Source organism: Sminthopsis crassicaudata, chromosome 4 (genome assembly GCF_048593235.1).
Source record: "Sminthopsis crassicaudata isolate SCR6 chromosome 4, ASM4859323v1, whole genome shotgun sequence".
Lineage (NCBI taxonomy): Eukaryota > Metazoa > Chordata > Mammalia > Dasyuromorphia > Dasyuridae > Sminthopsis > Sminthopsis crassicaudata.
The window spans coordinates 416,475,838-416,491,342 of NC_133620.1; the positions used below are offsets into that span (position 1 = coordinate 416,475,838).

At 35.7% G+C, this 15,505-nt stretch overlaps 1 protein-coding gene across 1 annotated transcript in view; it reads right to left on the reverse strand.

The window, feature by feature from the left end:
• Positions 1-1,217: 1,217 nt before the first annotated feature.
• Positions 1,218-15,505, reverse strand: part of EXTL2 (exostosin like glycosyltransferase 2) — a 28,405-nt gene continuing 14,117 nt past the window's right edge. Inside the window, exons 3-5 of the mRNA XM_074262812.1 lie at positions 9,070-9,497; positions 8,334-8,404; positions 1,218-3,394 (exon numbers count right to left, since the gene is read on the reverse strand). Of these exons, the coding sequence (XP_074118913.1) occupies positions 2,903-3,394; positions 8,334-8,404; positions 9,070-9,497 (991 nt within the window). The 3' untranslated portion in view covers positions 1,218-2,902. The remainder of the gene's footprint in view (positions 3,395-8,333; positions 8,405-9,069; positions 9,498-15,505) is intronic.

The following is a 15,505-nucleotide window of genomic DNA, read 5'->3' on the forward strand; positions in this document are numbered from 1 at the left end:
AGATAAGTTTTGGCGAAGAATCTTGCTTTCCCACTGGACACTGGGACTCATGATAAAGTCTGAAGCCAGTCTACCTTCCTCATTGTTATTTTTGTTTTTAAAAGAGGTGACAAGAAACCAGGAAAATCACTTTCACTGAGGTTTTAACCCAATTGTACACATTTTTCATTTTAACACTTTAAGAATGCTATAAAGACACTATTTACTTGAAGCTAGTACAATGTTAGGAAATATTCTGAGTAAGGCAGGAAATAGTCTTTGGAAAATGTTCCAACAGGCTGGGAATAGTAGACAAACCACCTGCTTCTCTGGAGGCTGAGGCTTCAACAGGGCTAAGGCTATTTACATGTCCAAATTAAGTCCAGAATTAATATAGTAAGCTCTAAGTTACATGTGTGTGGGGGGGGAACACCAGGCTGTGTTAAGTGGGAGGTGAATTGGCCCAGGTCAGAAAATAGGGCAGAATATAATGGAAATGGGCATGTGAGTAGCCCTGGTACTATAAACCCAAACAAAATAGGGAGAGCTAGACTAAAAAAGAAGGAAGGAAGAAAGGGAGGAAAGGAGGGAGTGAGGGAGGAAAAATGGGAGAAAGGAAAAATGGGAGGAAGGAAGGAAGGAAGGGAGGGAGAAAAGGAGGGAGGGAAAGAAGGAAAGGAAAGGAAAGAAAGGAAAGAAAGAAAGAAAGAAAGAAAGAAAGAAAGAAAGAAAGAAAGAAAGAAAGAAAGAAAGAAAGAAAGAAAGAAAGAAGAGAGAGAGAGAGAGAGAGAGAGAGAGAGAGAGAGAGAAAGAAAGAAAGAAAGAAAGAAAGAAAGAAAGAAAGAAAGAAAGAAAGAAAGAAAGAAAGAAAGAAAGAAAGAAAGAAAGAAAGAAAGAAAGGAGAGAGAAAGAAGGAAGGAGGAAGAGAGAGAAGGAAGGAGGAAGGAAGGGAAGGAAGGAGGGAAAGAGGGAGAGAGGAAAGGAAGTCGGGAGGGAAGGAAAGAGAAGAGGAAAGTAAGGAGGGAGAAAAAAAGAAAAAGACAAGAGAAAAACAAATATTCTACTAGTACCCAGGTAGAGGTGGATGTACTCAAGAGTTCCAAGAACCATACATCTATTATCCTTAGGGATAAAAATTAGATCATCTAGAGGGAAAAAGTACAGATGCTTTTTTTCCCCCCAGCATTTGCTAAGTATATTAAAGCATCATTTTAAAAAATCATGACTTCATCATGCTACACAGGGATGATAAAATCTTTATTTATTTATTTGCCAATAGAACTCCATTCTTCCCACCTCCTTTTTCAGCCTCCAACACTATCTATCACCCCCAAAGGCAAATCACACTTTGTTTTGGCAAATAAATTATTAATTTCACATCTTAAAAATAAGGTGCAGAATCCTAGTAGAAATCACAAGTGAGAAGCCACAAAAAGAGCACACAGTTACAGAGATCAGTGTGGCTGGGCCATCAGCCATGAATATTTTAATATTATTTATCATATGGAGCAATCAGAAAAATCATTTATGTCACTCCAACAAAACAAAAAGTCTTGGACAAAGGTTGTCAACGAACAAGGGTGAAGTACAAGACACCTATGTGGAAGACATTATAATACAGAGAATGAACCAAAAGGGAGCAATCTTGATAATACAAAAGTGAGTTGCTGCAAACTCACTGTACATATATCCTCTGGATTTAAGAGTTAGTCCTAATTCTTCTGTGACTATGTTAATTAGATTGTTCTTCAGAAGGAAGCCTTTTGTTGCCCTACAAACAAAAATAAAAAGTCTAGGAATATACCAAACAAACAGTCTCAGAATTCAAATCCAATGGACTTTGTGCAACAGATGCAATAGATAAGAACTCATGAGATAATTGATGTGCAATGAGAAAGGATTTTTTTGAATTTGTTTATTAGAATTCTACAAGGGCACCTCCACCAGGCCCTGATAATAATAATAATAATAATAATAATAACTCACATTTACAGAGCACTTCAAATTTTACAAAGTGCTTTACATATTATTATCTCATCAAATCCCTGTTTTAACATTCTTCTAAAACAGAACTGGTTTGTATGCATTTCTTAAATGACGATGCAAACCTGATGCAAAGTATACAATGAATGAGTGTACATTCTTAAGGTCAGCTTAAATGACAAAATGTACAACCTGAATCTTGATATGCCTTTCGACTTTCAGCTGCATATAAATCATATGCATGTAAGCTGCATTTTCTGTGATCCATGCAGTAGATGTTCAGAAAAATGAAGTTAGCAACCATTCTTTAGCTATTAGACAACCACCAAAGTCATAAGAGACCCAGCGGTGAAAATGAAAGCGGGGTGACTGCAGTCATATCCTGGCCTGCAGAATAAGTCCAGACAGAGTGGTTGGGTTGGCCAGCAGTGGACTCAGACTTTAGTTTTCTCCCTTTGTATGAAATGTGAGGTTGATATTATGCTTTCCTCCATGCTTTTATCATTCCCAGCCATAGGACTGGACTTCCTTTTCATGAGTCCGACTGGCATTTGAGGCTTGAGATGGAAGCAAGCGGTTTTAAATTGAGAAAATTGAGAGAAATGGGTTTCAGACATTGGAACCAGCTTGCTATAGTTCTTAAGGCAAATGCCACGAATCAGAAAAGAAGGAAAACAGTTTCAAAATGTAAACAGTAATGTCACAAACCAAGGACGTTATGCACCTGGATAAAAATCCCTTAACATGAGCAACATCCCTACTTCTGAAGCAAAGAGGGATTTTCCAACCTGGTGACACTAGACATCCTATGTCACAGTAGTGATCATTGCTAGACTTGAGAGGGGATAACAGTCCATAATGTAGCTATAAAAACTTAACACTGAGAAGCTACTCAAATACCCAAGCAGTTCAAGGATGGTTATTTATTTATTTACTTATTTTACATTTTGCTTTTGTGGTTGGCATAGTATGGAAAACCAAACTGGGAAATCATAATGTTGGAGTATTTTAGGGGCATACTGTCATAGATCTTCACAAGCTTATTTATACAATAAGACCTCTGCAAGAAGTGATCTGCCCGGTGCCACATTCCAGAATAGCCACTGCTGGTCTCTTTTTCTAAATTACCCATTTCCACAGGCTTGACAAATACCCCTGAAGTTTTCCCAATGTGTTTGGCAACCATAAAATTCATAGCGATGTCATCACAATTTTGGGTCTCATCTATCAGCGCGTGGACAGTAGCTGGCTGTTTCTGGAAGTGTTCGAGGTATTTGCGGTTGAAGAATGATGCTCCGATCAGCACCATGGAGTACTGGTCTCCGTTTCCAAATCCTGGTATTTGCAGCTCAAACCCACCGTAACTATAAACTCCTGAAGCAGTGGGGACGTGCTTTCTAGGGACAAATCCTACAATCTGATCAGGAAATTGCTGCAAGGAGAAGGGGAAAAGTAACACAGTTAGTGCAGCAGCAATTTAAAACAAACATGCTGAAGTCTGTGGGATTTGCCAGAGGGAATTGAGTTGGCAAGTCACCTTTGTTCTATTCCTGACATCATTTGTTCTCACTTCCTGCCTGACTCTGGACAAGTCACTTTATTTCTGTTTGCTAGGATCACTTTGCAGGTCAAATTGTACTGCAGCACAAATATCTTGTATAAGAATGCCTCTGCAGATGACCCACTTAACGCAAACATTATCCATGTGCTACCACAAAATCCTGGTTCAAGAGAAAACTGTAGTCATTCCCTTGGAGTTTGCTTAAGAAAAAGAAAAGAAATAAACTGATTTTGTGCCTTTAAAATGAAGTTGTAGACACTTGCTGTCTCTATTTAGGAGATAACAGATGGATATAACATGTATTTGAAGGATATAATGAAGCTTGATGAGGTAACTTTAAAATGCTTTGAGAGTAAAAGAAATAAATATAAATTTATCAAAACTTTGGCATGATTTTATTGTTTTGCTGCAGTTTTGGTCTCTATATTCTTGGCATTTAGAAATCAATCAAAAAACAGTTATTAAGGGTCTACTATGTACCAAAAATTATGATAGACAATGGAGGATATAAAGACAAAAATGAAATCATTCCTGCCCTCAAGGTGTTTATATTCCATTGCAGGTGACAACTTATACATATAAAGATATATATTAAATGGACACTTATTAGCTACAGGTGATTTTGTGGGTATGACACTAACAACTGGGGCAAGGGAAGATCTCATGTAGAAGGTAGCAATTGAATTAAGACTTGAAGATATTGGGTATTCTAAGAGGTGAGGAGGGGGCATATTTCTGGCATGAGGGGTATCTAGTGCAAAGGTGTGGAGATAGAAAAAGGAGTGGTATGTATGGAGAACCATAAAAAGAAGTTTCACTGGACTAGCGAGTATGTGAAGAGAAAAGGTGAACAGGGCAAGGCCTGCCCATTTCATTTTTGCAACATGTCTTAAATATAGCCCCTTCTCTCCTCTGACATCTAGACCATTCTAGTACAGCCTCACATCACCCATCACCTCAACTACTGAAATAGTATGGCTCTTCCTATCTCAAGTCTCTCCCTACTACAATCTATCTTTTTAGTCTCTAAAGGGATTTTTCTAAAATGTGGCTCTGATTGTATCACACAAACCCCCTTCTCAATAAACTCCAGGGATTACTTATTACCTTAAGGAGCAAATATTCTGGCATTCAAAGCCCTTCATAATCCAACTCTCTCCTACCTTTTTTATACCTTATTTCCCTACACAGTCTTTTTTTTTAATAGCTTTTTATTTTCAAAATATATGTAAAAATAGTTTTCAATATTCATCCCTGCAAAACCCTGTGTTCCAATTTTCTCCCTCCCTTCCTCTGACCTTCTCCCCTAGACAGCAAATAATCCAATATATGTTAAACATGTGCAATTCTTCTATACATATTTCCACAAGTATCATGCTGCACAACAAAAATCAGATCAAAAAGGAAACAAAATGAGAAAGAAAAACAAGCAAACAACAACAAAAAAGATGAAAATACTATGCTGTGATGCACACTCAGTCTCCATAGTTCTCTCTCTGGGTGCAGATGGCTCTCTCCAACACAAGTCCACTGGAATTGCCCTGAATCATCTCACTGTTGAAAAGACCCACGTCACATACTCTTTGACCTAGTGACACTGGGCTCCTGGCTGCTCCATGAAGACTCTTGCCTCTGGGCCTTTTCTCTGACTGTCCTTCATTTCTGCAATGCTTTCCCCTCTCCTCTCTGACTATTATGGTTCAGTATCTCAACTAAAATTCTAACTTCTATCAAAAGTGTGAATTTTCCCTCTTAATTATTTCTTATTTATAATATATATATATATATATATATTTGTATATATTTTTTGTTTGTTTTTGTTTTGTTTTGTTTTTTTTTTGTGCACATTCTCTCCCCTAGTAGGTTGTATGCTCCTTGAGGACAAGCTTATCTTATCTCCTTTTGAATCCCCAGTGCAGTGCCAGGCACATAATAAGCACTCAAATGTTTATTGAATGAAGGAAGGACTTTAAATGCTTCCTTTTAGACTTTTCTTGTTTTAATATGTTTCTTTTGTCTAAATATGGGGTATACAAAATCTTTATGGAAATCAGAGAGTTGGTAAAGCATTCCAGAACAGGGCTTCTTAAACTTTTTCCACTTATGACCCTCTTTTGCCTAGAAATAGGTATACAGATCAAACATTTACTGACAATAAATCAAAATATTGTGATTCCCCATATTCAGTTACCCCATATAAGGCAGCAACTCATAATTTAAGCAGCTTTGTTATAGAGCATGAAGATAAACATGACAATTGACATTAAGAAGTAGTGTGATTAGAGGGCAAAGAATCCAGGACTTTACCATGATAAAGAGATAAAGTTTAGAATCCTAATGAGGATGCTTGCTGTGAGACTGTGGATAACTCATATAACTTCTATGAGCCTCAGTTTTCTCATTTGGAAAATAGGGATAATATTTGCATTTATTACTTCATATATTTGTTATGGGAAAGAGCTTTTACATCTGACTGATATATCTATTTAATACTATGACAAATCAAATGTGAGACAGTAAAGAGAGGAGGGTTTACAAACATCAGAAAAGAGAAAAAAACAAATATTTGTTCAAGGGCTATGGCAATCTAGGAAGTAGTCTTGACGACTAGATTCTATGATTCCAATGGATACAGAAAGAGAAAATTTGAAGGGGGAGGATGGGAATGACAACATTTTTTCCTGAGATTTGGGGCAATTTGAACCCGACCTCAAAAGATTTATAAAGATTGAGATACTATTTGATTATCTGAGTTGCCCTAGTCCATGCGCTATTAAGAACTGCAGAACTTGTACTTTATCTTGCTCTGTGGCACTGTGGATCATCAGAATGGTGCCCTTTGTTTCAAACAACATTATCTTACCAGAACTTTTGCTTTTGTGTGCTCTGTAAATACAAGCCCTGAAATATTGCTGATGTGGCACCAAGACCTAGCTGTTGATCGGATGTAAGCTTTCAGCCCAACCTTCTCTGGACCCTTTCATTAGATGAGATGTCAAAATTGAAGCTGTGAAAAAATGCTGATCATTGCAGAGAACTGCAGCCACCTACCATGAATGAATATGTGATGAGGTGAAAATGTCTTAAGCAGTGAATTGAAAAGAGTTACTACAGTCAAAGCTATTATGTTTCTTTATTAGAAAACCCAGTGTTTAAATGCCTTTGCTGCGTCTGAGGGGACTGGGGGTTTAGGGTCAATTTTTATTTCAGATGAATGGGTGAATACTAGAAAGACTCAAGTAAAAGTGAACTATTGTGAAAGCATATTCAATGAGAGATTTTACAGGAGAGCCATCCTCGTATATAACATATATAGATGTGTGTACGTATACATACATATATATTTATATACACATATATGCACACACATAACATTCAAGTTGTTACAACTGGGAAAAAAGCTGACACCATACTATGGAATATAAAAATTATAATGACACCAGCTGAGATTCTATATAATGCTTTGAAATTTGCAATATTATTTCATTTAAGTCTTACAGCAACTTTGTGAGAGAAGTACTTATGGGTTTTATGATTAGCCCCATTTTATTCATAAATATACTGAAAGCAAATATTACAAACAGACCTTGAATTTGTTTTTTTGATTTCAAGTCTAGCACACTACCTATCCACTAAGTCAGACTGCTTAGCAATCACTTTCTATATAGGAGCATAAACTGCATGAGTCTAGGTTCTGTATCCTGTCTCCAGCATTTCATCCCAATAAGTATTTGATGAATATTTTGTTCAATAGGGAAGTAAAAAGTGAAAGATATAGCAAAAGCTATTTGTTAGGATTTACATTTAAGAAAGGGGATTTTATGAGATTCCCCTTGAAATTTAGCTGAAGTTCTTTGGCAATGGTGACAACTTACACTTCTAGGAAAAGTTCTTCATAATCCTTCTGTATAAACTGTCTTATTCTCTCATTTCATAAATGTAACTTTTGTCCGAGAGGCTAAGTGGCTGGAAAAGTAAGATCTCAGTTTGACATTTCAGTCTTACCTAGTCTGTGCTAAAAAGTTTGTGATTTAATTGATTTAATGCCAGCAGATTCTCTTTGCTTTATGACAGAGATCAAATCTCATTACAACAAACAGCATTGTTTCCAGAATCATTGCATAAGAACAAAATTCCATAGGCACACACAAGAATCCATTTATTTTGGATACAACAAAAATCCATTATAGTTAAAAGCTCAGACTAGTTTCTTTGAATTTATTACAATGGAATCTCCCTAAAATGTATAGAAAAATGAAGACTAGAAAAATAATTTGTAAAATCCTTTACATTTCTAAAGAATTTTTAAAGTTTACAAAGTAGTTTCCTCATGATAATAATTCTTGTTCACTGGTTGACCAATGGAGACAATCCAGTTATTATTATTTTTATAAATGAGGAAACAAGGGTGAGAGAAATTGTCAAAAAATTAAACTAAAAAAGACTTTGAGGAGGGAGGGGGAAGGAGCTTTTATTGACTTGTAAAATGAGAGGATTGGGCTAGATGACTTCAAAGGACTTTTCTGACTTTAAATTTGATTTGATGACTTTTAAATCACTCGACTCTATCACTTCCTCATAATCTTCCCAAAGTACTTTCTAGCTCTTCCTTCCTAGCACACTATAATATGGTTATACATCAAAATAGGTCTAAGATCCAGTTTGCTCTAACTACCTGTTCAATCTCATTCGAAATCAGACAAATTGTTCTATTTATTGAACAACTTTTCCCATGGTTTGAGCGATACAATCATAGTCTACTTTGATGAAACTTTATAAGATAGCTTCAAAAAACAAGAACCAACATTACCTGCCAAACTGAGAATGCAAAAACGAGGTCATGAGCACTAATTAGCATGTCATCATCCACCATTAAAACAGCTGAAAAGAAAAGACATGAAACTATTTGAATTCAACAGCTTGGAAATGAAACTCAACAATTAGTAAAAAAGGCAAAGGCATGAGGATTTACTCATAAAACTCTTCTCTATAGCAATCATTTAATTGAAAAAAAAAATGGCAATAATGGCAGGGCCCAATTAGCACATGTTTTCTTCAGAAGAGTTTCCAGTAGGAAAAAAAAAGTTTCTAATTGGGCCATAATTGATTTTTGTAATGGCTAAAGGACAAAAGTGATCACTTAATAAAATAAGGAAATGGCAAATAATAAGCACAAATAATTTTAAGAAAACTTCTATCTCACGAAATGTCCCTAGAACAAAAAGTGCTATCTGGTAAGATTGACATTAGTGACAAAATTAAACACAGGAAAAGAGGATTTAAGTATTTATGGATTCATAATAATATAGTTGTAAATTATATTTCCCTGCCATAATATCGGTTTCTATGATAGTATTACATGGTTCTTTCCCTAACTCTGAAAAGTTTCTAGACATCAGAGAAGTGAGTTCTTCTTCTTTATAAAGCACTCCCTAATGAGTCAGTTCACCACCTTTAATGACAACTGAGACAGGTGAGAAGGCTGAAAATCCAAGCATTGCTCTATTAGCATCAGGGACCCCACTGAGAAGACAGATGCTCCTCACCTTTGGTTTCCAGTTCTGGGAAGGTCTGGAGTCTATTTCTCATTCTGTTCACAGTCTGTATTTTGAAAATCACTGGGACAGGATGAGGCCCCAAGGCATTCCACAAGTCCTCTGGCACCTTCTCCCCAATGTTGTTCCAGACAACAATCACTTTGTGTAGATGAGGTACCGCCTGGTAATGATTTAACAGCCTCAGCAACAGATCTGTTCTGTTGTACGTCTGCATGATGAGAGTAAAGGAATCCAGGGCAGACTGGCTCTGGGGTTTTGCTTCTCTGCGGGAAGTGGGCATTTTATCGTCTTTTATGTTAGGAAGCAAGGTAGTCAAAGCACCTGCCACCAGTAGTAACACAAGGATGATGATGGAAGAGAACCGGAGTAATCGGATTCCCATCACCCTCCCGGGAAGCTTGCAGATGTGGTAACACCTGTAATGAAAAGTGAAATGAAAAGAAGGAAAGATATCCATCTTAGTAATTGCTAGATTTCTTTCTATTTCTTGTACCCAAGAGTCTATTCAGATGATTCCAACTAAAAACAAACAAACAAACAAACCAATTCCTGAAATTGCAGAAAAAGTTGGTGATGATTTTTTCCCCATCTTCTTGAAGTATTCAGATTGGTTGCTTGCTCAGCTCAAACTCCCTAAGCAGTTATTAATTCTTCCCTTTGCTGAGTCTGAAATTGAATTAGTATAGATAAACTTGCAATTTATTGTAGGCAGAAGATGCTGGGCAGAGTATAAAGGAAAAAACTGGGCAATATTTTGTTGTAGGAACTACTGTTAGTTTGCCTCAATTCGTTGTTAAAAATATTCTCAGCACTCTGTACATGTGATACAATCTCATTTACTTATCAAAGATTTTGTTCACCTTGTTTTTATTAAAGTCATTTTATTTTTAAGTCTCTTTATCTGCTCAATCCGACCAGGTGATGATTTCCTCTAAATTTTTGTTAAAATCAAAACTTTTCTATACACATCACATTTTGTACCATGGAATAAGACTGGTGTTTAAGGTCACAGTATTTGTGATATTTTTGCCATAGCATATTTTATATTACTTCTATTATTTTGTTTTGACTTATCTGTGTACATGTTGAATTTTCCCTGCTCCTAAAATGTTAGTTTCTTGACAATAAAGCCTATTTCATTTTTGTCTTGGTATTACTGGCATTTAGCACAAAATCTTGCTATGCAGTAGGCACTTTGTCAATATATTTTAAATTGAATTTCTACCAACTTCTCCAAGTTATCCATTCACTCCTCCATCTCACTTGCAATTGATACCAAATGCAATAGTATAAATATAATTTAAAAAGTGTACATTGGGATAAAGTTGACAGACACAATTCCAAAACTTCAATAGAAGAGCTATAGGTACTCCCTTAAATAGTGCAGATCATTACAATACCTTCTAATCCTCTGTGATTTTAATCCACAATTTCCCATTGATCTTCTATAACTGGTTCATCCACTATGCGAGAGTTGTTCTCCCTTTGTATTTGGACATTATAGAGATGCCATTGCAAAAACTTGTGCAGTCCATTTATTATTCCTCCTTTTATCTATCAACTCTTTTCCAATCATAAATTTTTTCCAATAAAATTTTCCCTCCCCAGTCACACATCTCTTTGATAACTTTAACAAAACATCTAGTGTTCAAGTCACTATAGAAATAACCTACCTTACTGTGCTTCCCTCTCTTATCTCTTTTTTCCTCTCTCTCCAGCCTCACTGCTCTTTGGGATCACCTGCAATTTTTATTCTCTGAAGTTTGTAATGCTCTATGATTCAAAACCCAATAGCATCAATACAAGAATACTGATGTTAAAAACTGTGGTTTTGTATCACGGAGCACTTTATTGAAAGCTTTGTATAATTTCTTAAATGTGATCCATCCTACTGTTTTTCCTTTTTGGTTATAGGTAAGTTCACTGTCCATCTACAATGTATGTCCATGTAAAGGGGAGTATAATCAAGTTAACAAAGTAATTTTGAGGTCAAGATGTATAAGTCTTAATCACCAACTAGACAAACAATTTGTATTTGATCTAGAAATAAAAGGGAGCCATTGGATGAGTATGGAAGTGCTATGACTCTAGACTTGTACTTTTGGAAAAGTCCCTTTGACAGCTATGCAGAGAGTACTTTCTCTCCACTGTGGTAAAATCTCAAGGTGAGTTTCTCCCTTGAGCTGTTCTGCTCTTTTCCCCAGCGGTAGATTCCCTAAGAAGGCTCATCCCTTGTGGTCTCTCAGGTCCTCTGTCTGTATCCCATGGGAGTGGGGAGTGGGATTATCCTACTATCTAAGATTCCTCCCTCTTCCCAGCAAAGCTGTTTTCTCCCTTATTAGTTTTTAAAGTAGACTAGAAGGCATCTCTTATGCTCACTGCAGTGGACACATTTCATGGTGTTTGATCCAAGTGCCAGAATTGCTAGTTATAGGTCTGATTACAACCGAGTCTCTCTAATCTTACTTTACATTATTTTGGGCATATGGAAAAAACCCTACACTTTACACCTGTTTTTATTTAAGCATTTTTAGGCATATTTTATTAACCAAAAAAACAATTTTCTCTGTATAACATAACCTCTTAAGTTAGGATTTGTGAATCTTTTTTTAATTATAAAAAAATTAAATTAAAAAAAGTTAAAAATTAAAAAACCTTAAAAAAATTAATAAATAAAATAATTTTATAATTGTTTCAACATAATTCTGACAAGGGGGTCACAGGTTTCACCAGATTGCTAAAGGAATTTATGACTAACAAACAAAAGGTTGAGAAACTTTAGTCTTAATATTTTAATAAGAAACAAAAGATGGGGCTTTGTGAACCAAAGAATCAAAATTTCAGAGTAGAGAGGGACCTCACTGACCAGCTGGTCACATCCACAGGAGTAGGATTGGCATGGAATTTAGAGGACTTGGGTTTAAATCCTACCTCTGACATCTTATGAGCCACTCCATCTCCCTGGACCTCAGTTTCCTCATCTGTGAAAGGGGGGTAGTAGAAGTTGGAACAGAGCTCCCTCACTTCTCTTGATTTATAGTCCTGTGATCCTAAGGATATATTCTATTATAGGTCATCCAGCTTTGAAGAAACTCACTACTTCCCATAGGCAAACCACTCCATCACTGGATAGCTCTAATCATTAAAAAGTTGTTCCTTACACCAAACTTAAATTGGTTTCCTTGTAAACACCCCCCCCCCAACTGTTTCTATGTCTATCCTATGGATAGAACCAATCTATTTCTTCTTTCACATGACAACTTATTTGAAGAGACACTACACCAACTATTTGAAGGCTGAAGACAGTTATCATTGTTTACTGAATCCCAGTTTCTCAGTCTTCTCTTCTCCAATCTCAATATCCCCATTTCCTTCAAACAATTTTTTATATGAAAGAGAGTGAGAGAGTGAAAGTGAGAGATCAAGAGCAAGGAGAGAAGGAGAAAAGGAGGAAGAGAGAAAAAGATATAGAAATTGGAAGGAAGGGAGGGAGGGAAGGAGGAAGAGGGAGGAGAGAAAGAGGGAGAGAGGAAAGGAGGGGGACAAAGGGAAAGAGAGAGGGAGAAAGAGGGAGGAAGGGGGAAGGAAAGAGAGACAGAGACAGAGACAGAGAAAAATAGAGACATAGAGAACAGAAAAGAAATTATTGGGTAAGGAAGTGTGCAATTTAGTTAAGTGAAACAAAGAAAAACTGCTTTCCCCTTAGTCACTGTTCTTATAAAAAAGAGAATTGACATTAGGCAAGATGCTGCTTTTTCTTTTCAAAATTCAAGTATTATACAGGCAATGTGCCTGCAAATTAATCTTTCCAAAGTTAAAGGTTACCTTTTCTGACCTTCTAAGCTTTTTTCAGTTGAATCAAGACTTTTTTTTTCAATTCCAACTCCTTTTCAATCGGGATCACAAATAATATACTAATTAAATGCTCCATGGAATAACCTTGCCTGAATAATGATTAGTTTTCAAGGGCAGCTCAGTTGAGATGTTAGAATAAAACATTCATCTTTCACACAACTTCTTCTACCTCAGCCCTTCAACTTGTGTCTTTTACGAAAACAATATATATTGTTAACATTCTAATCAAGAGAAAAACTGCTGCCAGGATTGAGGACCTTGAAAAATTCCTAGTCTTGTATATAGTATATAGTCTTGTATATATATATATATATAAATTAGCTCTGGAAAAAAAAAGTATGGGGCTATGCTTTCCCAGTAGAGAAGCATTTCTGACAATTCCTCCACAAAACATCCTGATTCGGATCTTTATGTCTGTCCTTGGCAACAGAGGAGGAAATAATGTACTGTACAACTTTATGAAGAAACTATCCTTCTTTGAAGCAGAAATTGATGAGTTACCCCTTGGCAATTCTTGTAAGAAAAATAATAAAAGCTACTTGATATTGCGATTTCAATATCACAATAGTCTACTGCACACATTAAAAAATAAACGAGCAAACAAACAAAAAAACTAAAATCCTGTTACATACACTTAATACTTCCCAACAGTGTTGTCTTTACTCTTCTTAGGAATAACCTTTTCTATCCCATCATAGAAGTTTCCAGATCTGGATTACTATAAATTACTTATCAACATATATCAAAAAGGGATGTATTTAAAACAAGGCTTTTTAACAAAGGAGTCCTGAATTTTTTTTAAAAATGATTTGATAATTGTATTTAGATATAAATATAATATAAATAATAATAATTGTATTTAAATATAATTGATTTTCTTTGTAATCCTACTGTCTAATTCTAGTGTTATCTCCATGAAATTGCTTCATCTATTTTGCATTTTATTTTCCCTATATATGCTGTTTCCTCCCAATAGAATGAAATTTCTTGACTTATTTCTGGCTTTGTATCTTAAGTCCAGCACAATAATTGTTACATAATGAGTGTTTAACAAATGCCAGTTAAATTGAATAGAATATCACAACATGGCTTCTCACCAAGTTCAGATTTCCCAGTTGCACTGTGCTCAATAAAGTCCTCGCTGTGTATAGCTTTTCTATAATTAGCCCTTGGATCTGCAGACTAAAAAGTTTTCTAACTTTTGCAAGCACCATATTATTGAATGAATACTTTGATTGATCCATGATCACTTCAGGGTGGGCATTCCTTCCATCTGTAGAACTCACATCTCCTCCATACCTCATTCTGTGTGGTTATTATCCATTTTTTTTCCACGAAGAATCTACCCATGGTGCTAGAGACAGCCTCCTGGAAATTTTAGCATTTTGTGAATACTAGTTCAAACCTCAGGCTATCCACCTCTTCTACCTCACTTCTGCTTCCTGACTGGCCTCCCTCCCTTTCGGGTCCTTGATATCTTTTAGGCCATTTTTCAGCTACAAATCATCATTGGTAAAATCTGGCAGCTCATTTATAAGAACTATACACATCTCCACTGGATTCTGAGATGGTGCTATTCCATGATTCATAGCTACACAGAAACAGTAACAGATTCTTTCTATTAAGATTAAGATGGGCTTTGGCAGCAATGAGCAGTCTGGGATTAGTGAAAACTTGGTTTACTTTCCAAAATGCATTTCAGCCTGATATTTTCCTCCTATAAAATCCAAATTATTGCCCATTTGTAATATCTATGAAATATATGTGTGTTTATATTTGTACAGACATATACATGCATATACACAAATAAAATAACTAGAAGGCTACATAGCATCATCTGATCATTGAATTTAATTTATTTATCTGTATGAGTAGAAATGACTGTATATTTCATATTAATTTTTTCTATTTTATATTTTTCTAAATATAAATTATTCACATATAAATGGGATATGATTGTGATTTCATTGATTTGGAGAATCATTAAGAAACATATTTTATCAAAACAGATTGGAACCTTCTGTACTACTTACAATTTTAGAGAGTTGTCTATAGCACTATGAGGTAAATTATTTGTCCAAGATTGTAGAGTTAATGTGGATAAGAGTTAGAACATAAACCCAATTTTCGCCTGCCTCTAAGGTCACTTCTCCAACCAGCGTACCACTAGCACTGATATAACCCTTTGATACTTGTGAAACTCTTCACATTAGTGTCTCATTTTATCATTACAACAACCCTATAACAATTGTTATTTTAGAAATAAAGAAATTGAGGCTGATGCAAGTTAAGGGTTACATTGTTTGCAAATGTCTAGGGCAAGATTCAAATTCACCTTGCTTCTATTAAATCAAAGATTTTTAACTTTTTTGTGTGTCATGGAGCCCTTTGGCAGTCATAGGAAAACTACAGACTTTACACAAATGTTTTTAAATGCATAAACATAATATATACTATATAATATTGCTCTAGTAAATGCAGAGGATCAGAAGAGGTTTCCTATAAGTCGTGGTAGCTGAGAAGTAAAAGAAGGTGGAGATTCTATGGGCTATGGATCCAAGGAAGAAGT